The sequence below is a fragment of the Gopherus flavomarginatus genome, chromosome 12 (assembly GCF_025201925.1).
Source record: "Gopherus flavomarginatus isolate rGopFla2 chromosome 12, rGopFla2.mat.asm, whole genome shotgun sequence".
NCBI lineage: Eukaryota > Metazoa > Chordata > Testudines > Testudinidae > Gopherus > Gopherus flavomarginatus.
The window spans coordinates 30,101,641-30,128,182 of NC_066628.1; the positions used below are offsets into that span (position 1 = coordinate 30,101,641).

At 44.8% G+C, this 26,542-nt stretch overlaps 1 protein-coding gene across 5 annotated transcripts in view; it reads right to left on the reverse strand.

The window, feature by feature from the left end:
• Positions 1–26,542, reverse strand: part of STX8 (syntaxin 8) — a 183,644-nt gene that overhangs the window by 17,342 nt on the left and 139,760 nt on the right. For 2 of the 5 annotated variants that reach the window (XM_050919443.1, XM_050919444.1), the window contains one exon: positions 8,233–8,348. The exons of 2 other annotated variants lie outside the window; for them this stretch is intronic. In XM_050919443.1, the coding sequence (XP_050775400.1) occupies positions 8,248–8,348 (101 nt within the window). In that variant the 3' untranslated portion in view covers positions 8,233–8,247. Of the gene's footprint in view, positions 1–952; positions 1,036–8,232; positions 8,349–26,542 lie in introns of those variants that run through there. One more of the 5 variants, XR_007768734.1, reaches the window with a different exon arrangement.

Sequence of the window (26,542 nt, forward strand, 5' to 3'; positions counted from 1 at the left end):
TCAAGTCAACGTTTAATGCCCATTTTCTGGCATGCCAATATTTACTGTGAAATATCCACTTATTGTGCTGAATATAGCTCCTGGGAAGTTGAGCGTGTTTAGTGTCTGGCAGCAATTCAAGAGCCTTTGAAAAGGCATTCAGGAACTCTGTCATAAATATGTCTTGTTTTGACAACTCCCTCTTGAATAAGTGTCAAAAATTTCTGGTCTGCTTCTATCAGACTATTGATTTACCATTAAAAGTCACTCCATACCTGCTGTATACTGACTACTTACATTTAATATGGTACCAATTAGGACATACAGTAATAAGCTTCTAAAAGGAGACATGTAACATTACTGGCTACATGCAAAAGTTTCAACAGTCTGAGGATATGCTGGATAGATGGTGTGGAAAACATAACATTAAATTAAGGCTATTTCTCTTCAGTGTATCATTTGCAAGCAAGAAGCAATTAATTTCACTTCTATAACGAAAAGGCATTTGCTTTGTAGCTGAAAAGCTTTTTTCGTTCACCCTGCATGCAAGCCCCACAACTCACTCTGCTGCTAGAGTCTAGATCCACAGGGGGGACGTCTTTGGGACCCTGACTACAGTATAGGCAACAGCAATGAAAGCTTCCCCACAACCACTCCATCAATCTGCCAGCTAGATGGGAATTAATATTGATATTAAGAACTGCAAGACCCCTAGTTCATTTCACATAGCTACCCTATGGCAGTGGGATAGGTCACTACCAAGCTTCTTCAGATACAAACAAGTGACGTCAGCGGGAATGACTTGGCATATCTGACCCAGTCCCCTGAGCCACCTACTCCCTTATCTGTTTGACATTCTTGAAGTTAGGTGCTGGTGCTGACACATCTGCAGACACTAGGAGGTGTGGATAAGTTACTCTTGAATGGCTCTGCCCCAGCTTTCTTAGAGGTCCCAGGGCATAGTGTTGGATACCTGTCCTCCTGCTCAGCAGCTCTCACGCATTTTCAGTGCACAGTTCCATCCTGTCACCATTCTTGCTCACCAAATCCATGGGGCTGTCAGGAGAGCTAATGAGGGAACAGGTGTTATCGTGTCTACAATACAGATATGATGCCCAGCTCCACCTCTCCATTTCACCCCACCCATTGTGTGCAGTTGAGAGAATTACCCACTGCCAAGCAGAGAATGGGGTTTAGCTGACTAAACCACAGCACAGGTAAGAATGCCGTAAGGTTCACAGGCAAGCGGAAACAAGACAGTGTGAAAGAAGAATATAGTGAGGGCAGTGTGTTTGCTGCTCATTTCTCAGACTCGCAACTTGAGGGTCATCTTAGATTGCAGCTGATTCTGTACTCCAGGTAACAGGACCTCCCAAGAACAACTTTTACCATGTGAGCTCAGCACAAAGGTTGGACCCTCTCCTTTCAGTTGGAGGCTTCCCAAGACCTTTACCACTTTGAGGCTAGATTGTCGTAATGTGCTTTAAATGGGGCTGCACCTTAAGGCTGGCCAGAAACTGCAGCTAGTGCAGATCGCAGCTACTGGCGTATTAAAGAGTTTCACTCAAGAGAACACACTACACTTGTGCTCTGTGCAACTGATGTCCTGCTGAAATTTAAAGGACTAGTTTTGACCTATGCAAACTCCAAGGGCTTGGGCCCTCACAGGTCTTTGAAATCTCTTCTCCAGCCCCCAAGGTGATACCACAGCCTTTGCAAATATCTGACGCTCTGGATCTCACAGGGTCTGATTTTCAACCATGGAATTTGCCGCTCCCCCTTAGTTTCACAAATCCAGGTTTGGTGCTGAGAGGCTCATCTGTTTTATTAGGCTTCTCTGGAGAAAGATGGTGAGAGAGGGACCACGGGGCGCTGGATGCAGCTGAGAGGGGAGAAAGGAGGGAGGGTGAGAACTCTACTGTGAAAGTCCTTTTATGGTCATTTTAACCTGCTGAGTTCTGAAGCATATTCATAATCGGTGTTCTGCACACAGAGCACTGGTGGCACCTTTAGAATCAGGGAGAAATAAATAAAAGCATATGGCAAGGATAAGCTCTTCCCCTCTTACTGATGGCTCATGTCCACCACTTTGCATTTGAATTCACAGTCTGGGGGTTCTCATAAAGCCCCAGCTGTGGCTAAAGAATCATATCACTGCTGTGACTAGGAATGCTTTTTTCTTCTTCTCCACATCAGAGCAGCTGTGGGAAACATCTCCTTTGGATGTGAACTTGACTAAGCAATTCATGCCTTTGCCACTGGGCGTGGTGTGATGAACTCTACAAAGGCTAGACCTTAAAGCCAGCTGGAAACTGAACTTGATGCCGAATTGGACCACCCATTTTGTAAGCTGTGTGGGTTTTGGCTTGTTTTTTTTCTATATCAAGAACACAGGAAACTAGGGTTCAGTACTGTGTGCTAGCTGCCTGCTGGTTTTCTGGATGGAGTTTCAGGCACTTAGTTCAACCTAAAAAGCCCTAGATGGTTTAGGACCTGCCTACGTAAAGGCAACTCTTCATTGGTTCCACAGTTGTGGTTAATGTAGATACCCATGGAGGGGACTCCAGCTCAACAGAGCATTCTCCATGAGAAGCCCTCAGCTGTGGAACTATCTTATGCCCTTGACTCAAAGTAGCCCAGGTCTGCTGATCCTAGGGGATCCCTGCAAGGCCCTTTTTGCTTTTGTGGTGATCATTTATGGGGAAGAAGTTTGGTGGGGAGAACCTTGCCCATTGGGAGTGGAGCCTTGTTGGAGGTTTTCTGATGCTTTGCTGCTGGTTTAACTGTATTGCTATTCTCAGTGACATCAAAGGTACCTCTTCTATGTCATTATGCAGTGAAGTAAAAACAATAAAAATATCAGATGATGATTTTAAAGAGCCCGGTGTAACATTACATTATCTGGATGTTACACTACCCATGCCAAGAAAATTATATCCCTGCAGAACTGTGTACCCAGAGTTCAGGAATAAGTCCTCGAATCTATCACAAATCACATGAAGCGTTAACTTATGAACACAGTATTTGTTTTACAGAGGGGAAAGCAGGGAAGAGGTGAAGTTTCAAGGAGAGACTTTAGTGTCACTGCTGCCTTCTTTGTGAACTTCTTTTTAATGTCCCAGTTTAAGGAAAAATACCTTACCTGCTTTTTAATTACGTGAATTTTTCAGTGTTGTCAGGTATATGGCAACAAATCTGTTAAAAACCCTTTATCTTCAAGACATTAGAGAACCAACTTGGAAGGCTATAAACTCAATTTATACACCAAAGTCACTAGTTTTATATGGCAAACAACCTAACAAATTCATCTTTCCTTCATATTCCCCCCAAAAAACCACAACCTCATGCTCCCCCCTCATCCCAAAAGCCATAAAACCTTTCCGTCTAACATTTTTCTGTTTTAACGTGAGACAGGGTATTCGATTTGTATTGCATTAAGAACCACTTTAGTATAAATCCCACACTATTAAGCTGGCTTGTATGTAAATACACTCCCTGACTGCTACACCTGCATCATTTGAAACACATCCTCTAGGGGCCTGCTCTTTATTAATTTTGTGACAGCCAAACCTTTTTCCCCCGTGTGATATGTCTGTGTAAAAGGCAGCAACTTCACATTATCCGACACCCCCACCCACCCAAAGAAACCTAGACTCTTTATTGCTTTTGACCTTCTTTTTAACGGGTATGACTTGAGAAATTTAATGTTACAATTGTACTTCTCAACTCTGACACCAAAACCATTGGCAATCCTCCAACAAATCAAGCACAGACTTTGGGAACAGCTAATAAAGGCTCGGAGAGCCATATGTTTCATTGGGTCTAAAGAAAAATGAATATGTCTGAAAGAAGCTGAGCGCTCTGAGAACATTTGCATTTGGAGGAAAGCAAAAGCTAGGTCACTCTCTGCGATATGAAAATATGACAAGTTATCAAATTTGGAGTTACACATAAAGGTCCATATTAACTGATAATCTTAGCAAAAGCTTTAATTATCTGAGTGCAAACGTGTGAGGTTTTGTGTTCCTTTGTAACAATCCTTCCATCCCTCTGGTTAAATGTATGACTGAAATGGTGCCCCTGCCCTTCCTTTTTGCCACGTAGCACTGGAAGTCAGCTGTAGTACTAGAGTGGATGCTTGGTCACAATAAAGTCTTACAATTACCATTAATACCATCATTCGCCATCAGAGCCTGAACATGTGTTAGTATTTACTACCAAGTGATGACTGCTGGCAAAGGAAATAAAGTGAAGATGAATCAAAAGAAAGAATGAGATGGGAATTCATATGTCACAGTCAGAAGAAGTGTGCAGTGAGTTTAAATCCAAAATGTTCAGTGTCTCCATGATCAAATAATCTCCAGAGTTTATGGTCCCAAACCACATGCACACCCCAACGGAATGAAAGGAAATGAGATAAGTGTTCCCCCTAAGCTATCATTGTTCTATCTCAATTCATTTCTGGAGCTATTTTTTAAATCTGTTGCCACTTTTCTAAAAACAAATCAATGCCAGAGGGTGTACTCAGCTATTTCCAAGTGGAATTTCAAAGACTTTCCAAGTTCTTTCAGGAAAATTTGATTTTAATATCCAACTTCAAATTAACTGTGAGGAGGATTACTTCACTGAGCATAGTTATAGCATTGTAAATACCAGAAGCTTTTCTCTTTATGGTTTCCAAATACCTCTTTTATCCTTACAAAACACTCTGGTTTATCTTTTCTATGGTACACACTTCTCTAAGGGTATATCTACACTAGCCACTGGATCAGCAGGCGGCGATCGATCCAGCGGGGATCGATTTATCGCATCTAATCTAGATGCGATAAATCGACCCGAGCCCTCTCCCGTCGACTCCTGTACTCCAACACCGCGAGAGGTGCAGGCAGAGTCAATGGGGGAGCGGCAGCAGTAGACTGACCACAGTGAAGACACCACGGTAAGTCGATCTAAGTACATCGACTTCAGCTACATTATTCACGTAGCTTAAGTTGCTTAACTTAGATCGATCCCTCCCTAGTGTAGACCAGGACTAAGGTGTGTTGGCAGTGACTAGAGTGGTTGAGGTCTAGCGCTTTAAAACAATATGTAAGCATGACTTAGCTGTAGACATGAAGTCAGCAACCAGTTACATTAGAAGGCAGGTATTTGAGAGAGTAAAGTATGAACGGACGGGTCTCCAAACATTTTAAAGAAGGGTGGGTGCATCTTATCTTGGTTATACAGATAGGGCAACTGGAGCACAGACATGCTAAATGATTTGCCTAAGGCCACGGCTACCCTACCAAGCTTTTAGCAATATGACTGTGCTGCTACAGCTGTGCTGCTAAAAGGTGCACAGTGTAGCTATTTGTCTGCAGGTGAGAGATCTCCTGTTGACAAAGCGCTATTCACACTGGCGCTTTTCATCAGTAAAACTTTTGCTGTTCGGGGTATGTGTGTGTTTTGTTTTTTTTAACACCCCTGAATGACAGAAGTTGCGCAGACAAAGTGCCAGTGTAGACAAAGCCTAAGAAATACAGAAGTAGACAGGGACAGAGCTCGCAATAAAATCTATTAGTTCCGACTTCCAGGCTAGTCTGCTGGATAGGGAGCATGGAGCCAGATCCGGTTAACCTGAACTATTATGCACTTTTTATAAACAATACAAATTAGTTCATAGTACAATCATAGAAGAAGCATTTCCACTTATGTTTTTCAAACCACCATTACTGGATTACTGCAGCTTCAGTGAAGCACATGAAAACAATTGATATTCAGGCAATTAGCTACCTGACCCACCCCTACTTCCATATGAGTGCATAACAAATGCAACTTAAAAACACTTTTAGACAATTCATCACTGCCCAAAGACATACTGGGTGTAGATTTACTAGTAAGGATGGTATAAGCTTTTTCTAACCATTCAAAAACAAACATCATTTATAAACACTTTTTGATATTCCCAGCTAATATGTGTTCACATTTCAGCGGAGAGCTCTGACAAGTGATAACCACTAGGCAATTATGTGTTTAATTTTCTATACTGTTATTTGAAAAGCTAGGCTGATTACAGTCTACCAAAAAGCTACTTTAGGGCAGGAGCCATCCTTTTGTTGTGTCTCCCCAGCACCTTGCACAGTGGGGTCCTGGTCCGTGAGTGGAGCTCCAAGGTAGTACCACAATACAAATACTAAAAACTAACAATGTAAAAACACAGGTTTCCCCTAAGAGTCAGTTTGGGTGTTTTTCACACATCACCTGCTTTCTGGGTGGAGTTGGCAACATCCTCTCACCTCTGTCTGATGCCTTTTATTGATGTCTGTTCTACAGGAAGCATCAGATAGATGTTTGTATAGAAGGTCACCAAGATCTCAAAGCAAGAAGCTGGAAACATTCGAATGCTTTTTCCTTTTGTTCTCAGTAGTGTGACTTCATAGGCTTTCCTTGTCCATCCCCACATTGCTATCATCAACCTATTTCCAACCCCAAAGGTCATCAGCTGACACAATTACTGGATTTTCAGATGTGACTTATTTTTTCTTGTTTAAAAACACACACATTTTCCAATTTTCCCCCTCGCAGCTGCCTTTCCCTTACATGAGCGAGACCTGGATGCAAGACGGGTCAAGTGACGTGCTGCATTTCTGAATAACTGTGTTATACTTTGGAACGGGACGTGTAAAGGTTTGAGAAACTCACAATCTGCACCAAGTTTAACCAGAAGGAAAAAACCCAACCCAAACTAAACCATCCATGCTGGATAACAAGGAAAGAAAATCTCCTCTGTACCTGCGACACTGAAGGTGAAATTCTCCTCCTGCACAAGGAGCTAGCATAGGGCCTGGACACCACTTATATCCCTCTTAAACCCTCAAAACAGTGCCTAAATGGTACACAGGCCTCCCCTGCTCAGGAGTATTTTACTCCTTCAGAACACAAAAGCTGATTACAGAGCTAACAAAGTGAGATTCTCTATGAACGTCTACACTTTGGACCAAACTGAGAGGCAGGGCTAAGGGAGTCTGAACTGGTTTAAGCCTTCTTCCAGACTCCTTGCAGCTTGAAATACAGTAACATAGGCTCAGTCAGACTTGCACCTCACAGGGTGCCAGAAGACGAGGTGGGTCAGGGGAAAAAACCGAAACAGGGGAGGGGGGATAAGAAAGAGTAAGGTTTACTGTAACTTACCCCTTTTCATGCGCTATGGTAGTCACTTTCTCTGTGACTCTTGTGCTCTCACAGTTGCCAATATAGGAAACATTTGTCAGGGACAATTAGTTTAGTAGGCTGGGGCGTGGGGGCCGAGAGGCTCCCAAGCTCTGAAGGGTCATGTGGTCGATCTGGTGAATTTAGACCATTCTCTTAGGAGGGAAAGAGAAAGAAAAAAAAAAGGCAGAAATAATCCTCAAGTTCAGCACAACACCGCTCCAGCTGCTTCCTTGAAAAACTGCTCCTCACACGAAAGGGACTTTTCTCTACACTGTCATGATGACAGGCCTCCCACTAGGTCCTCATGGTTGGGTGCCACTCATCCTTTTATGGGGTGGGGGGAGGCGCTTCCTGCCAGGGGGAGCAGCCAGCAGGGGGCACTGTGGAGCTGAGAGAGGTAAGCCCAGCAGCACTCCAGCAATTTGCCCAGGGCAGCACACCCTCTCTGGCACACCCTTCCTTGTGGGCACACATCCATGCACTCTCCCAAGCTCAGACCCTGGCCCCTCACAGACAAGTTCCTCACTCTGTTACCCTCTCCCCTCCAGCACAATAACTACAGCCCAGGCCAGCAGGGGGATTGCAAGCGATTTCCCAGAGGGAAGAGGGCGACAGAGTGGAGCACCACTGAGATGCTAGTTATTTTCCTGGAGCGTGGAGCAGGCAGTTGTGGAGGACCTAGGCCAGGGAACTGCTGGCACTCCACTCTTCCCTCCAGTATGAAAAAAAAACAGTTACCACCCTCCCTGCTAGGCTAGAACTGCCCAGAGCAGCCGAGTGAGGAGCAAACCTGCCAATGACCCTATGGCACTGGCTGGGACACCAAGAGCCTGGGATGGGTGTTCAATCCTAGCTAAACCAGGACCGTTGGTAGATGCGTCTCCAGGCCCCTCAGTGTGCGAGTTACACCAGCAGGGCTTCCCTTACAGTCCATCTCAGTGAGCCAAAAACCACCAAGAGCATAAGTGACACATCAGTAAGCAGATGAGCACTGGTGCCTAAGGGATCCTTACTGGGCCTATATTGGGGTCACTTACCCGCTGAGGACTCTGGAAGGGTGTGGGTACGTTACACCCACTAAGACACCAGCCCCGAATTTAACCTTTCATTGTAAGCCCCATGAGGAAAGATGTGTGTCTTCCTGTGTGTCACACTGTGCTGAGCATGCCAGTCAAGCTCTTAGTAACAAAGAAAAACCGGGAAAGCAAGCAAAGATGGGGAAATGGCATCAGTCAATGTACCTCACAAGGCTTCCACTGCCATGTTTCACATGTGAATGCAGCAGCAACGCAGGGCATGCTGCTATTGCCAATTTATGCAACAGCTTCCAGGGTTGTTCTGGGTGCGGGTAAAGGGGGACAATTACACAAGCTTGGGCTGCCATGCCTGCTGCGTGTGATGGCAGTTACAAGCACTTCTAGGCTTTTTAAAGCCTGTCTGAACATCTGAATGGAGACAAATTGATTGAAAAATATGGTTCTAACCACCTCAAATGCATGGAACAAAGTAGCAGGGCGCTGGCTAACATGCCCATGTCATTACACATGGCGTGTGTGGGAGGGAAGAAAGCAGAAGGAAATATGGACAATGATAGAGTTCGCCAGACGTGACAATTCTGTTTTGTAGCAACTTTCAAGGTTTCCCAATCTGTTTTTCTTCTGCACTGAAACAACCCAAAACCTTCCCAACATTTCCATGAAAACAAACTGGTGGCTATGTCTGGTTTTGGATGCGAGCAGGTGCTGTCTCTCTCCTGGTGATTAGGGCACTAGCCAGGGATGTGGGATACAGATTCAAGTCTCTGCTCTGACTTATTCTAAGTGATCTGGGATGAAAAACTGCTCTGAATAGCATAGACCTGGGTTCAGGCTTTTAAGCACCTCAGTCACTTTTGAAACTAGGACTTGGGGCCAGATTAAATACCTTTGAAAACCTGGCTCTTAGGCACTTTTGAAAATGGTATCCCTAGTCAATGGGACTTGAGTCACGGGGGAATAGGAGCTTTTGAAAATGGGACAAGCTTTGAAGGCACTTCATTTCTTTTTTAAACGCATAATGGCTGAGTTTTACACACAGACAACAAAACTTCCAGTGTCTTCATCAGAGGAGGATGGGGAGCGGAAAAGGAGAAGAGAATATTTAATGATTAGTTCCTTATGGTTTTTACATTCTTGAAGCATATTTCTTGCACTCCCTGGAACACTTGTGCATTCTTGATTGCAAGATGGCAATAAGCGATTTCCTTTAAAAGCATGGTCTTTTACTGGAATACTAAAAATACCCTGAGAGCCAAGCTTTGCTTAGCTCTCGCTCTTTCTTGGAAAGGCATCATCATCCCAATGTGTTACATTTCAAAGACAGCAATAAACATTTCAGCATGGTCTGTTCAATTCACTTCATAATATTGTGCTTTTCTAGTATAGCCCCACTAGCACCATAAATCACCTGTGCACAGATTAAGCATGAGAAATTCCAGCTCAAAAGGAGTGTGGATTTTTCTTTAACAAAAATGTTGCAACGGGTGAAAAATACAGTCAAAAATGGAATGACTCTGGCAACCTCAAATATGGAGCTACTAGCAGGACCCATAAAATGGCAAATGCACAAGTACGCAGCACTGCTCCAGAATATCTGTGTGAGGTAAACCTACCAGGAAGGAAAATGCTCTTTGGGGTACTACCTGGAGAAAGAGACATGCGTTTATTACGTCTAAACAAACATCACGGAAGAGGATTAATTACATACAGCACATTTAAAGCGGTTACACACGTCTGCATAGCTGTTTCTTTCATTCTTAATTCACTCAAGGCCTGTATTACTGTTGGATTGTTACACCCTTCAGTTGCCTCCCTTTGCAATTTCCAATGGTCTGCAGCAGAAATGCACATTTTCTGGTGTGCTGAATAAAAAGCTAGAGTAGCTGAAACATCATCCATGTTACTATGTCGGCTCTGGGAGAAGGAGCTTTTCCTTTAGAAGTGGCTGTGTGTGTGGTTGTGGTGGAGTGGAGATAGGGTGACCAGATGTCCCGATTTTATAGGGACAGCCCGATATTTGGGGCTTTTCTTATATAGGCACCAATGACCACCCCCTCTCCTCTCCCCCAGATCCCCTCTGTCCTGATTTTTCATACTTGCTATCTGGTCACCCTCAGTGGAGATGTGCTCTGGCTTCCACCTCTGACTTCAAGATGTAGTGCAGATGGGACAAGCTATTTGTTTTCCTCCCTCAGGGATTTCAAAAGTTTACGGTAAAACTAAGTTGTGCTAGTAATTGAGCTTAGTTTTGCTCATGTTTATAGCCAGACATGCCCACACTCTCACTTCTTTTTGTCTGCCTACTGCTATCACATGCAGTAAGATTTCTGCAGACAGCTAGTTCTGTGCGGCGCATGGTGCACTTTGCCACCAACTCCTTTCTCTCTCCCTGATGAACTCATAGGACAGCACACATACTTTCTAGAACTCTTACCCCTTTGTTGTATCTCTCATGCAGCAGAGAACTTGCATAAAGGACCAATGGTTATTTTCTGGTAGCTCTGCCTACCAAAGTTGATTTTATAAAATGAGGTATCAACAAAATATACGACGTGGAAGAGTCTGGTACACAAACAGGATGCTGTGGCCTAATAGAGGTAGGGCTCCTTTGGAGCTGGGGACTGCAAGATACGTCCTATTTTGGGTCACAATATTCACATTCAGGCTCAGCACAAGTGTTAACTGACTTCAGCGAGACTGTACCTGTGCTTAAAGAAACACGCATGTGTAAATACCTTCTTGAACTGGGGCCTTAAAGGAGGAAAGATAGTTTTCTGGTTAAGGCACTGGACTGGGCACTTATTCTTGGATCAATATTTGGTTCTGCCACAGACTCTGGGGGAGATTTGGGACAAGTCACTCAATCTCTCTGTGCCTCAGTTTCTCCATCTGTAGAATGGAGATAATAGCTTCTTAGCTCACAAGAAGGTTAAGGGGGTAAATTCACAAGTGACTAACAGACACTCAGATGCCACAGTGATGGAGCCATTTACGTATTCTCCCATGGGTCCATCTAACAGCCAGCTGGCTCAGTGGTTGGGCAATGGCACTACAGTTCTCTTCTGTCTGCTTGCTCTGGAGGGGGCCCTGCCAGGGTGTACACAGCAAGCTTCAGTCTCTTTTGCATCCTCCTTCTCCCCTTTGGGATCTGTGATGATGAGGAGGGAGCAGGAGGGGGAGCAGGCCCTCCCACTCCATCGGCTCCTGACTCAGGGCCCAAAGGGATGTTGCAGTGTGCAGACCATTCACCGGTCCACCCAAGATACACTCCCCTGGGACACTTCCTACCAGGCTGTGGCACATCTATTTGGAGCATGATCACATTTCTAGCAGAATCAGCTTAGCCTGCCAGGGGGGCAATGACCTGTTCTTCGGGACCTCTTGTGGGTTTCCAACTCAAAACCGGTGTGTGTGTGTGTGTGTGTGTGTGTGGAGGGGGGGAATAATATGGGTCACCGCTTCCGGAGTGGCCTTTCCAATGCTGTAATCACTCTTCCAACAGCTCCAGGATCAACCTCACTTCCTGGTGCAGCCTGTAACTCCTTTGCCCCAGGCCCCTACCTGTACTCTTTTAAACTGTCCCTCCACATGGAGCATGCCCTGTAGTTGCTTAGGAGGTGGGCCTCTCTAGCCCAGCACTGCCCCATTCCTTGCTCTGATTTACTGTGGGGCCTGTGAACTCCCCCACAGTACCAAATACACCGTGGAAACAAAGATAACCATTTACCTTATGATGATAGATACTGTATCACTTTTCCCTCTTCCTATTATATGATCTCATGGACAGAAGGATGATAAGCACAATGCTTTCCAGGTCTATTGCTCCGGGCATTTACTACTGGGTGAAGCACTTCCTGCTCTGCGCAGCCCCCTAGGGTAAGAATCGCCATTGACTTTGCTGAATCTGTTCATGCTAGTAAGCACTATGCCCAGTAGTCAGTACTGAGACGTAGGCAAGTAAGTCAATTTACTCATGTGAGCACTCCCACGCGCCTTGTCTGTTTGTGTGTGTGCAGCCTCAGACCCTTGGTTTGTGCTCCTGGAGGTAGTGCCAAACACATGGAAGTCTTTGCATTCTAGTTTTTATAAGGGTGATGTCTCATCCAATACTAGTACATGACCTATGGGTTAGGAGGCCTAGTGTATCCTCTGTTACTGTCTGCCAAGTGTTCACTCCCAGTCCAATAAGACTTGAACAGACGAGTAGTGTGATTCTTTTTTAAAAAGATTTTTTCCCTCTAGTATCCAAACATTCATTTCAGACACCATTCCCTCACTTTTCATTTCAGCAAGACTAAAAGAAATGAACTGATCATGCCAACTCGGCTCCGGCAGCTGTTGAACTGAATGTAGCAAAGCCTACACCTTATCTTTATTAACTTTTAATTGGGTTAGGCTTTATATTTTTAAATCAAATGCCATACTTTTCATAGTTAGGAAAATCTGAGGGCCCACTTCCTCACACACAATAGAGTTCCTTTTGTATTCTACATGGACAGCTTCATTTTCATTCAGTAAAAACTACTGTGCTTTAATTTCTTCAGTTTCTAGTAATTTTACTAAATACAATGAGATATGCATGTTGTATGTACAGGGTCGGTGCAACCATTTAGGCGACCTAGGCGGTCGCCTAGGGCGCTGGGATTTGGGGGGTGCCATTTTCTTCGGCTGCCCCTGTCACCTCCGGCATTCAGGTGGAGGGAGCTGAGGCAGGGGAGCGCGGTGAGGGCCGCCTGCAGCAAGTAGGCGGGGGGGCAGCACGCAGGGGAACTACCACCCACAGTTCACCCCTGCCCCACCTCCTCCCTGAGCACGCCATGGCCGCTTCACTTCTCCCGCCTCCCAGACTTGCAGCGCCTAAGCGGACTGACACTGCAAGCCTGGGAGGCGGGAGAAGTGAAGCAGCGACGGCGTACTCGGGGTGCTTGTGCGCAGAGCAGGGGTGAGCTGGGGCGGGAGGGTGTCTCAGGGCAGAGGGTGGGGAGCTGCTGCAAGGGGGGTGCCTCAGGGCGGAGGGGGGGAGCTGCCGCAGGAGGGAGAACAGGGGGGAGGGAGGGCACAAGGTGGAAGTTTCACCTAGGGCACGAAATGTCCTTGCACCGGCCCTGTGTATGTAAGCCTATTAGCATAGCACACCTTCCTTAAGAAAAATGTTCTATAAACTATACATCCAGATCAATTCCTTTGTAAGCTGCTGTAAGGCAAGTAAATGTTATTTTAAGTGCTTAACAGTTACAGGTCTATTTGTGCAGTACTTTATATTCCGATTTCATAACTGATACATGGTGTTCTGAGGAGGGGAAAGTTTGATTTTTTTTATAATACTGAAAAAAAATAATCAAAACCTGTTTTAACCATCTGCTGCAGTAGTCAAGGAGCACCTGCGTACAGTTTTTCTAGACAATGCTACAGTGTTCCTAGGTTTCATGCCGTAAGCATTTAGTAGTTTTATATGAAATTTTATGAGCATCAAGTAGAACAGAAACTTGCATAATCCTTCCAATGCATGCTCAATCTCACACAGGCAGTGAGCTATTGGGATGATGTTTTTCTCAACTATTTTAGGAAAACTTTAACAGTAGATGGACCTTGATAAGGTTAACACTCAAATGGAGAAATATTTATCATCTCACAAATATGATGGTGGAAACAACTGCAACACATCTTTCACCATGGTCCTCAGAAATTTAAATACAATTAACCCACTGCTAAGAAACCTCAAAATATGTTATATACTAAATTGGGTAAGTAAAAGGTTTCCCCCAACTTTTGTTGAGAAAAATGTTTAAATTAATAATTCAAACAGGAACAATATTCTTAGAAACGTGATCACCCTTTGGCAATCCAAAGGAACCAGAACACCTCACTACTGCGGAAACAGCAACTAAATATTTATTATTAATGCCACTTACAGCTGTTAATAAGAAACAACCCTTCTAAAAGTGCCAATGGAAACAACAGACGAGGTGAGACATAGGATATTTCAGAAATAGCCTCCAGCCAATAAGCACAGAATTGTGATGAGCAATTACATTCAAATTGCACAATCATTTTTTAAAAAGTCCATGGGTAACTGAGTCTGAAGAATAGAAGGCTGATAAAATACCACAGTTCAGTAGCAATTTAAAAACCCTTGTTCATGTAGACCAAGTAGGAAATTCAGTCCTTTCTGAACTCCTGAAGTAATCTAACTGTTAACAGAAGTTTCTTCTCAAAAAAAAAAAAAAAAAAAAAAAAAAGGCATTTGTCAGAGCCCACACACACTGATCTTTGATTCCTAAATGCTAGTGCATAACATATAATTATTTTGCTTTTGGAAAACCGCTTTGTCTCTCGTGTTGGGGTGGCTAATTTTTTTAAGGCCCTGTCTTGAGCGGTGCCAAAACTGTAAAATTTATTCAAGTAAAATACAAGAGGTTTGCTCTCATTTTACAAAAATGAAGTACAAAAAAGGACAGAAAATTCTCACATTATTTCATCTCAATACTTTTCTAAACTTTGCTAAGTTTATAGGCTCCTAGCTCTAGTTCTCTGCCTTTGTCATCACACATGACAAATATAAGCTGCCACAGCAGCTGCAAAATAAATGTCTTTAAAGGAAATAAAGAAATAATTGCATTAAGAACAAAGAGCAGGGAAAAAAGGCTGACTGGGTGACATGAGTAATGCAAGGCTGAACTGGATGTACCCATGGGACTGAATGTGGTATTTGTTACAGATTAAAACAGGGTAACCCCTCTATACTCACTAACCACTGGAGACTTTTGTTCCCGACAGAGAAAGGTAGTAAAATCAGAAGGGGAATTGGGAGAACCTGCATATGGCAATAAGGTTTGAAACCATGTCCTCATATATACAGCATCGTGTTCTCATGCCCTGAAACACGTCCACCTTTTTGAACTCTTTAAAGTGTTACTCCTTAGATAGTGCCATAGTTACATATGGAGGTTCACAAAAAGAAGTCTGTATAGTGAATGCACCCATTGTAAGACAAAAAATGACCAGTACAAAATATTTTGACGTGAAATTAAATTGCTTATCTTACTATACTGAGTTTTCCTTTGAATCTAGTGCTGTAGTAGTTTTCCTAGTTTATTCCCCTTGCACCTCTAGGAAGAAAAATAGTGAAGAGGCATATAAATCGTTGTGGCTCATTTGTCTGCATTCTACTGCTTCCCCTGAATTTAGGACATTCCATATGCTTTTTCAGTACCACTGTTTTGATAGTATTACCAGGAGCGTCCCTTATTAATCACCTTGCCACTAAAAAGTCTCTCTGGAGCATTTGCAATCTGTTTCAGTTTACTCTTAATTCATTAAAAGCTCACCAAAGGCGAATACATTCAAAACTAACTTCTGCCACTGCAGAACTCAAAAGAGAGAGGAGGTTTTTTCCTATTACCTATGTTTATTTAGACAATCCCACCCAGTTTTCCTCCACTCCCCAAATATCAGAGAATCACTGGGTTCTGCCTTGTCTTGGTCTAGAAATATGTCTACACATTTAAGGATTTGTAGCTAGGAATGTTTCCTTTAAAGGTGACATTAAAATTCATGAAATACCTTCCTGGATATTACTATTTGAGTCAGGATGTTTGGAATAAATTCTTTATTGGCATAATCCTGCAAGGTATAGAGATCTACGGGACCGTTCATGTACTTAAACACGTGCTTAAATGCTTTGCCGGATCAAGGATAAAGTACCACCACCCAGCAGGTCAGAGCCTTTACGGGGTACAATGCATCTCCAAATATTATGGAACTGCAGTTTGTGGGTTCTTTTGGTTCATTATAACTAGGACATTTGAGACCAACCGGTTAATAAATACAGTGACAAAGCACTGTAAAGCAAGATTTTCCCATTAAATGAAAATTCGATGTTGTATATACTCTTTATTCATTGTTCTTCTTTTCATACATCAGTGGCTGATGTTACAAACTGCATACCTCAGCAGGTAGAGAGGGATGAAGGGGAGAGAAAAACATCTAGGCTGTTAAGCTGATGATTGAGCAGCAGTGAGTGGAGCATAGATCTACGCATGTCCTGTATTTGACGATCACCTGGTTCTCACTTGGTGAGCTAGCAATGATTAGAAGTGCTATGTAGACAGTATGTTAAGGAAAGGACTGCACGTAGAATCATAGAACCATACGGTTAGAAGGGAGCACAAGGGTCATCTAGTCTAACCTCCTGCAAAAGTGCAGGATTTTTTGTGTCTAAACCATCCAAGACAGATGGCTATGCAGCCTCCTTTTGAAAATCTCCAGTGAACAAACTTCCACAACCTCCCTAGGCAGTCTGTTCTATTGTCCTACTGTTCTTACAGTCAGGAAGTTTTTCCTGAAATGTAATCTACATCTGCCATGCTGTAGTTTGAACCCATTGCCTCTTGTCCTACCCTCTGTGGCAAAAGAGAACAACTTTTCTCCATCTTTTTTATGGTAGCCTTTCAAGTATTTGAAGACCGTTATGTCCTCCCTTAATCTCCTCTTTTTCAAACCAAACATACGCAGTTCCTTCAGCCTTTGCTCGCGTGGCTTGCGTTCCACCCCTTTGATCATCTTTGTCACTCACTTCTGGATCCTTTCCAGTTTCTCTACATCCTTTCTGTACATTGGTGACCAAAATTAGACACTATTCTAGCTGAGGCCTAATCAGCATTGAGTAGAGCAGTACTATCACCTCCCCTGACCGGCATGCTATGCCTCTGAGAATGCAACCTAAAATTACCTTTTCTTTTTTTGAAACAGCATTGCATTACTGACTCATGTAGAGGTTGTGATCCTCCACAACTCCCAGATCCTTCTCAGCAGTGCTGCTGCCAAGCCAGTTATCCCCCACTCTGTATTTGTATATTTGGTTTTTCTTCCCTAAGTGTAGCACCTGACACTTCTCTCCGTTGAATTAAATTTTGTTGTCTATAGGCCTCTTCTCCCATTTAATCAAGATCCCTCTGAATTTTAGCCCTATCCTCCAAAGTGTTGGCAACCACCACCAGCTTTTTATCATCTGCAGACTTGATCAGTATGCTCTCTATACCTACATCCAAGTCATTAATAAAGATGTTAAACAACTCTGGATCCAGAGCAGATCCACGTGTAACTCCACTTGAGATCTCCCTCCAATAGGACCTCATTTCATGAATAGTTACTCTTTGTTTGCAGTTGTTTAACCAATTATGTATCCACTTAATGGTAGTTCTGTTAAGCCCGCATTTCTCCAGCTTACTTATCAGAATGCCATGTGGGACTCTGTACAGACACTGCACACCCAGCTAGCATAGGTATAAATAGCAGTGTAGACGGTGAGGCACCGCGTAGGTATGTACCCTACACGGCTCTCTACACACCCAAGCAGTACCTCCCATGTCTACACTGCTGTTTTTAGCAGGGTAGTGTAGTCAAACTGCCTCCCCAACAGAGCCTTTCCCTGATACAGTGAAAGACACTGGCGGCGGGGAGAAGTTCCAGCAGCTCCCCTCACCAAAGTCCTTCCCTGCTGCAAGGAAAGGCTTTGGCAGTGGGGAAAGGCTCTGGTATCCACACTGCCTCACCCCTGCCAGATCCTTTAGCTGCCGCATACAGCTACACACTGCAGTGAATCCAGACATAGCCTGCCTTTCATTGGAGCATGTTGCTACCTGGACTCTACACACCGCTGCAGTTGTAGACAAGATCTTAAAGACTGATCATGCAGGTGGTGGTGGGAGTGCCTTATGTGTTTAACAGCAGCCCCTCTTCGCTGCTTCAATATCTTGTGTTAGTGAGTTCCACAGGTTAACTACAGTATGTACTGCATTACCAGTTTCAAATGTGTTGTTTTTCAGGTCAGAAGAGTGGTGACTGCAATATGGGACCTTAAAGGAATCCGGGGGACCTACATCACCCCAGGAAAAATACGCTGGATATCAAAATTTCAAGTAATTGAACAAATATGGTGTTTTGCTGTGTATAATAGTCAAAAAGATCACTAGTGCTACCATTGAAAAAGTAATATTGTTTACATGACTTCTAGGACAGGGGTTCTCAAACTGGGAGTCGGGACCCCTCAGGGGTCGCAAGGTTAGTACATGGGGGTTCACAAGCTGTCAACCTCCACCCCAAACCCTGCTTGCCTTCAGCATTTATAATGGTGTTAAATATTAATTAAGAAGTGCATTTAATTTATAAGGGGCAGGGTCACACTCAGAGGCTTGCTGTGTGAAAGGGGTCAGTCGCCAGTAAAAAAGGTTTGAGACCCACTGTTCTAGGAGGACTCTCCTATCTGCAGAGCAGTAACTCAAGCCAGATGGTGCAAGTCTGCAGAAGTTTCACATATAAAACCAACACTGAAGGTCTTTTCAAATGACAAAAACAGATCCCCTTCATTGCATTCTTATAAAAGTGTGTCTCAAACTATAAAATGATGTTTTTTAATTCTTGTCTTCAATCAGATTATACAAAGATGCATTTTAAAATTATACTTCAGATTTATCATTCCTCTGTTATAATCTATATCACCTGTGGGTGTGTTTTATTACTGAAGATCGATCCACCTTTAAGGACAGGGTACTATGAAAACTCTCTGTGCTCTCTGGGGCGCTGATCCAGCAAGCAGATCTGCATGGCCTGACCCAGGCATCCATGCGGAGCCCTACTGACGTCAGCTGGGCCTCACATAGGCACAAGGGTCTGCCTACCTGGATTCACATTCCGAATCAAGGTTCAGGGGCCAGATCTAAAGCCCTTTGAAGTCAATGTAAAAAACCACTTTCAATGGGTTTTGGGTCAAGAATGACATGGTGCTCAATATTTAGATGAGGTGGCTGAAAGGAGCCAATGGGCTTCTACAATGTGGCTTCTGACAGCTCGTTAATAGTGGAATGCAGTTTGTCCAACAGGTCCTGCTCCAGCTCAGTCACGCTGGCACCTTTAGTCCGTGCAGGCTACACTCTGTGTTAAAGATAAGGGCAGCTGCAGACTGCCTGATTTTACTTTTTCTAGGTGCAGCCCTCAAATGGGCAACCTCTGATTTAAGACAAGCCGTGGAACAGGAATGTTATTTAAATAAAATCCACGTTTACCTAAAGCGTCCTCTCTCTCTGCTCCAATTACATTTCTTCTGTCTTTAATTCTGGATAGAAGTCGACAAAACATTACCACCTACCATGTATTTTTATCTTGAAATAGGAATTCTATTCACAATGCCTGTTTTTAGGAGGCGAATAAACAAAATGAAAGGATGGTTTTCCTCTCTCTTTTTTTTTTTTTTTTTTTTTTGAAGTACAATGAAGGTTGGTGCAAGGTGAACCTAATAAAGTTTAAAAGTTAACACTTTTGATGGGATGTCACTAATTTCTTTAAAAATGAAGGTTTGGGTGTGGCAGTTAGTTTGCTTGCTAACAGAAGTCATTTTCTAAAGCTCTATGGGGATTTTAAAGGCTTTGAGAAGAGATGTTTAGTAAGATCAACTGCCAAGAAACATCTCCCACTTAACTTTCTTTGGACAAAAGTCAGTAGCTGACATTAGCACAGCAGATCTATCTGCAAATCGAAATTTCTAAAAAGAGACAAGACAGTTTTCCGCCCAGATCAGTGGTTCTCAACATTTACCATTATGGGCCACATACACAGCTCTCTATGGGTTACGTGGGCTGTATCCGCACAATATATATACTACAGTATCTCCTCACTTAAAATTGTCCCAGTCAACCTTGTTTTTTGCTGATAAATTAGAGAATATGCTCATTTAAAGTTGAGCAATGATCCCTCATAACATCGTTTGGCAGTTGCCTGCTTTGTCCACTGCTTGCAGGAAGAGCAGCCCATTGCAGCTAGCTGGTGGGGGCTTGGAACCAGGGCGCACCCACAGCCCCACTATCAGCTCCCTGCTCCCCTAAGTTCCCTGTGCTGCAGCCGCCTGCGGCAGTTCAGCTGTTCCTCCCGCCACTGCCATGTGCTGCTCCTACCCTCTGCCTTGGAGCTGCTCTGGGGAGCCTCCTGCTTGCTGTGCAGAGAGGAGGGAGAAGAAGGGTGCTAATGTCAGGGTGTCCCCCCACCCCCGCTTAGCCATCTCCATAAAGCTGGGAGGGGGGAAGGGGGACACGATAGAGCTCAGGACAGAGGGAGCTTGCTGGCAGCAGCTGCTGTCTCAATTTGCTAATCTACTTAAAAAGGCAATGTACTTAGAGTAGGGTCAGCATACTTAAAGGGGCAATGTGCATCTCTCTCTCTCACACACACACGGTGAGTGTCTCTGTCTGCCATGCTGTCTTCCGTCCCTCCATTTGTGTTGCCTTGTAGAGCAGAGGTCTCAAATATGCGGCCCGCCAAGCTCCCCGCGCTCCCCGCCGCCTACCTCTAGGCTGAAGCTCACACCCCTCCTGCACCCAACTCCCTGACCTGAGCCACTGCCGCATCCTGCACCCCAACTCCCTGCCCTGAGCCCCCTGCCGCATCCCAGACCTCTTCTGCACCCCAACTCCCTGCCCTGAGCCCCTGCCGCATCCCGCACTCCTCCTGCATTCCCTGCCCTGAGTCCCCTGCTGCACCCTACACCCCGAGCCCCTGCCACACCCCTCACCCCTCTTGCACCCCCACACACCAACTCCCTGCCCTGAGCCCCCTGCTGTACCCTGCACATCTCCCGCACCCCCTGGTGACAAGGAAGTGGCAGCGTTGGGGCAGGGAAAGGGTGGGAAGAGGTGGGGCCTCATGGAAGGGGTGGAGTGGGGGCAGGGCCGGGGGCAGTGAGGGTGGGGGGTGTCAGTGATGCGGCCCTCGGGCCAATGCTCTAGACCTCATGTGGCCCTTGTGGTCATTTGAGTTTGAAACCCCTGTTGCAGAGTGTGAGGCTACATTAACAACAACGTGTTAACTCTCAGGGTTCAGCCGAATGCTAGTTCATCACTTAGTAGTAAGGCATTTCCTGGGAAATATCCCACCCTCTTCCACACTCTGACTCCACCACCTCAACCAAGCTTCACAATCATCATTGCAATGTACAGTATTAAATTGTTTAAAACTTATACTTGTGTGTGTGTGTGTGCGCATGTGTATATATGTATGTGTCTCGTCTGGTGAAAAAAATTTCCCTGGAACCTAACCCCCACATTTACATTAATTCTTATGGGGAAATTGGATTAGTTTAACATCATTTTGCTTAATGTCGCATTTTTCAGGAACATATCTACAACATTAAGCCAGGAGTAACTGTATCTGTATGGTCCTGAGGATGTCACATGGGCTGCAGCTCTGTTCTGATTGGGCCAGAAGTGGCCACAGGTTAAGAACCATTGCCCCAGACTGATTTTAGTAGGGAAAACATCCTTAGCAAGGCAAAACATTTTTTTTACATTTTAGCTTTCGAAACACATGGTGTGCCCTATAATAGTACTTACAATAAAGGATGATTTTAAGTCTCCTTCCTCACTTAACTTGCCAATGAACATGGGAAACCATTAGCTCAAGCTGCTACAATTAACTCACAGCTTCCCCTTCAAAGGCTTGCACAATTCAGAGTTACTTGTCATGCAAACAACCTGGGAGACTCAATCTCATTGCAATGTGAAAGGAGGGGTAAATTACTAAATTAAGTAGATTATTGGGGAAGAAGTCACACTCAGCCACTTTATGAGATGATTAGACCCTGGGAAATTCATACTGCAAATCCCTAGGCCCTGACAGTGCACATTCATTACCAGTTTCTGCACAATCTGCAATCAAGAACTTCTCTGGCAGCATTAAATATCCCTCTTCCAATGGACTTTCATTTAACTTTTCAAAGAGGAGCTACATTTTAATTTTGCAGGGAGAGTGCTCCAGCAGTGAAGCAAGCACACGCTCAGCAGTTCACCAATAAAACAGCCATTTTCTTCAAAGAAATTCCATCATTTTCTAAATAAAAATGCTATCACCACCAAATCCAAATACACACACACGGAACATAGGCAACTGACACCTTCCGGGTACAGTCGGATGGGCCTCTGCGAATAAGACAGAATGAAGCACTTATCTGAAAGGAGCTGCTGTTTTACAGTGGGGTGCGTATTTTAATAAATACAGCGTAACAGAGCAACTTTCAATTTGACCAGGAGAAAAGTTACAGCTGTGGTAAGAGAGCCAGATGCTCTAATGAAAAGAGCTTGTGCATTTGAAGTTACAGGAAAGAGTCAATACCTGGGGTAGAAGACAAACAGGAAGCTCATGTTCTATTGTGGCCACTCCCTTTATGCAGGAAGAAGACTGCTCGGAAATACAGCCTCAGACAGGCTGCTCCCCAGCAGCTTCAGTCAATGAGCTCTGCCAAAGGGTTTTATTTGTTTAAGGGACAGGATTTTCTTAGCTTAGAACAGTCCTTTTTTTTGGGTCTGGTACATTACAGTGTATGCTCTTTACTGTCCTTTAGTGAATTTGGGGCTTCCCACTTTTTGTGCAATTGTGTAAATCAAAAGGGAAAGAGAAGAACCCAAGGCGTGAGCAATATGGCATATGCAAGATAGCACTGACTTGAACTCCCTCTTTGGTCACCTGATGCTGTTTTACTAAAGACAGGGATTTTTAAAATCTTTTTTAAAGGAATGAAAAGCGCCTCATAGGAGAAGGAAGAGGATCTGAGGTTGGCACACTGGGATACAGCTGCTAAAAGGAAATTCCAGCACCACTAAAGTCTTATTCAACCCCGGTAACTTAGTTTTACTCTCTAGGGCAGGGACAACCTCCTTCCCTCTCAATCTGCCCAAGGACAACACTGAAATGATTTCAAAAGTACAACCCTTGTGCATAAGCAGACAGATGATCTTCAAGATACACTATCACTGATAAGCAAGAAGCATAAGGCCTGGGGAACCTGGTCACTGAACTGGTGTACAGGACTAATCTCCATAAGACAGTCACAGGAGGAATATAGTTCTGCTATGGGATGTCAAATGTATAAATAAAGAAGATGTGAGCAAGGAGAAGTGGTGTCGGGGCACATCATGCAGGTAGGAATATGTGGGGCCACCTGAAAGAACATTATGATTATTGATCTAGGGGATAAACCAGCTGACTGGGATCCAGAGGAAACTACGTGGGTTAGAGGTTATTTCTTTTTAATAAACTCTTGAACCCTGTGGATGATTTCCTCCCCAGCACTGGAGTCAGCTCAAATCACAGCAAGTAGAAAGTACTGGAAGCTAGACAAGGATCAGGTATAGTGATTCCCATGTGAAACCTGGGAAACCATACTTTAATCCACACATGTGGTCCGCTTCCTCATGCCGGTGCTCCACCTGGCCATAATGTACTTTGCACTGGGCACTTCGCGATCTAGTGCGGCAGTCCCAGGAGAGTGACAGTCTGACTATCATTCTGCTTGCTCTTCACTCCTGAGGGCATTACGGGCCAAAAAATTAAAAGTTCTGCGCACAATATTTTAAAATTCTGCAAGTTTTATTTGCCAATAAATAAATGCAGAGGCTTCATCATGGCAGTGGGGAGCACAGGCCACTGTCTGTACGAAGGTAGGAGATCACCCTGCAGTCCCCTCCTGCCCCCCCGGACACGGACTCAGTGAGGCTGCACCCAACCCTGACGCAGCACAAGGCCTGGGCCTGCCCCAGAAACACCCTGGGACCTAGCCCCTCTGCCCCAGACACACCAGGTGTGGGGCAGGCAGGCTCAACCAGGTAGGATCCAAGTGTGGAGGGGCTCAGTGTTGAGAAATCCAGGTGTGAGATGAGAGAATTCTGTGTGGGACAATCTGGGTGCAGGCAGATCAGAGGAGGGGTCTAGGTATGGGGGGAATCTGGATGCACAGAGGCTCGTTGGGAGGGCTCCAGATGCAGGGGCAATGGGACTTTGCAGGGGCTTCCAGGTGAAAGTGGTTGGGGCTCAGTGCAGGGGCCTGGGTGTGGGGGTCTCAGCAGGTGGGTCTGGGTTCTGGGGGAGTGGGGCTTGGTGTGTCATAAACAGATAGCTAAGGGTTAATGTCTCTTTCACCTGGAAAGAAGTAACCTGAAACACCTGACCAGAGGACCAATCAGGAAACAAGACTTTTTCAAATCTGGGTGGAGGGACGTTTTTGGGTGTGAGTTCTTTGTCTTGGGTCTGACCCTCTCAGCTCTGAGAGTGATTTTTCTATCTCCTGGCTTTCTAATCTTCTGTTTCCAAGTTGTAAGTACAAAGATAGTAAGACAATAGGTTTATATTGTTTTCTTTTGTATTTACATGTGTGTAGTTGCTGGAGTGTTTTGAATTGTATTCTTTTTGGATAAGGCTGTTTATTCATTTTTTTCTTTTAAGCAATTGACCCTGTACATTGTCACCTTAATACAGAGACTATATTTAATGTCTTTTTCTTTCTTTTTTACATAAAGCTTTCTTTTAAGACCTGTTAAAGTTTTTCTTTAGTGGGGACTCCAGAGAATTGAGTCTGCAGCTCACCAGGCAATTGGTGGAAGAAAGAAGTCAGGGGGAAAATCTCTTTGTGTTAGATTTACTAAGCCTGACTTTGCATACCCTCTGGGTGAGGGGCAAGAGAGATTAGATCTCTTGGCACTTGTGTTTCCAGGACTGGAAGCAGGGAATCTCCTAGGGTCGTCCAGGGAGGGGAGCCTGGGAGGAGGTAACAAGGAAACAAGAGGAGGGGGTTATTTCCCTTTGTTGTAAGACTCAAGGCATCTGAGTCATCATTCCTAGCTGGTGGCAGCTTTACCAGGTCCAAGCTGGTAACTAAGCTTGGAGGTTTTCATGCTAACACCCATATTTTGGATGCTAAGGTCCAGATCTGGGAAAAAATGTTATAACAGGTGGGTGGGAGTCTGGGTGCACCCAGTTGGGGGTCAGTGGCCTGGGGGTCTGGATGTGTGGGCTTAGGCTTGTCAGGGTGGGGGTCTAAGTACAGGAAGCTCAGTGGGGGTGGTCTGAGTGCAAGGCGGGAGGTCCAGGAGCAGGGGGTCTGGGTGAAGGGGGCTACAGATGCAGGGGTTGAGGTTCAATGGGATGGGTTCAGGTATGGAGGACTAGGGGGGGTTCTGAGTGAGAGTCAGGGTTGTAAGGGGTGTCTGGGTATAGGAGGTCCAGATGCATGAGGGTTGGGTAGATGGGGAAGCAGCTCCCGGTACAGTGACTGCTCCCCTTGCAGCTGAGGAGCGATGGGGGCAGGAAGCAGGGGAGGATGTTGAGCTTCCTGCAGCTGGGGGAGATTTCTGGCAGTGGGTCTGACCAGCCCTAACCACTCCTTGCAGGGGAAGAGGAAGTCCCATCCTCTCCTGCCTCCAGCCCAGCCCTGGGGAGATTTACCTCTCTGCTGGCTGCCCCTGGTGTCTGAAACAATGCACTGGAGCAGCCAGGGAATGGTGTATGACTGCTCTTGCAGCATCACTTTGCTTCCTTGTCAGAAAGCCAGTTTTCTGCAGGGAAGCAAAGAAATCTGTGGGGGACATGAATTCTGCGCATGTGCGGTGGCATAGAATTCCCTCAGGAGTAGCTCTTGGACTGTGTGCTTGGCAGAGAGAGCAGCTGAGAATCCTCCAGCACAGAACCTATGTGTCTTTACCCTCAAGACCTCCTTTGTTGAAACTGCCTTGTTTTTATCAAGCTCCAACAAATTCAAAGGTAAGTCTTATGCAAGAAGCAAGACAACTCATTTCCCCCATTTTTCTAGTCCTTTCTTTGACCATTATCCAGCAGCCTTATACAAATAGCACAGACAGATTTACCCCAACACTCATCCACAGGCTGAGCTACCCGTGGCCTTTTCACTAAAGGGTATATTTGAAAATTTTCCTTTCTACAAAAATTACAGCACAGAGAATCGTCTACCAGTCATAAGACCTGAAATGCACACCAGTGCAGCCATATCTGAACACGGTTGTAGGGGTCACCTTCAAAAATGTTTCCATTGCCTCTGTATATCACATTACTGTAACATTGTGTAGGGATTCCCTATACCAATGGTAAGAAATAGGGGACAACTGGAAAGCTCTGAAAAGGCACCCACTGTGGGCAATTAAATTAATCCCATTTGGGGCAACCTTTAGATCTGCCTACTGGGGTTTCTCCCCTTCTCCACAGCCTCACTCTCCCCTCTCTAATTTCCTCCCTTCGCCACCCCATCTATACTCTCTTCCTTGCTTATCTGTACTCAGCTGTCTTGACCTGACCCCCATTCATGCCACACCTGTATCCAGGCTTTTTAAAGCAAATGTTTTCAATGAGAATTGCTGCCAAACTCAGTGCACCCCTTGCCCTCCTGGGGAGCACACTCATCTGGGCTGTCAACCCTGCATACCAATCCATGGCAATCTATTTTCCTATTAAGGTACAAAGGCAACTAATATACTTAGAGACTAGCTGTATGGATTATCGAATGT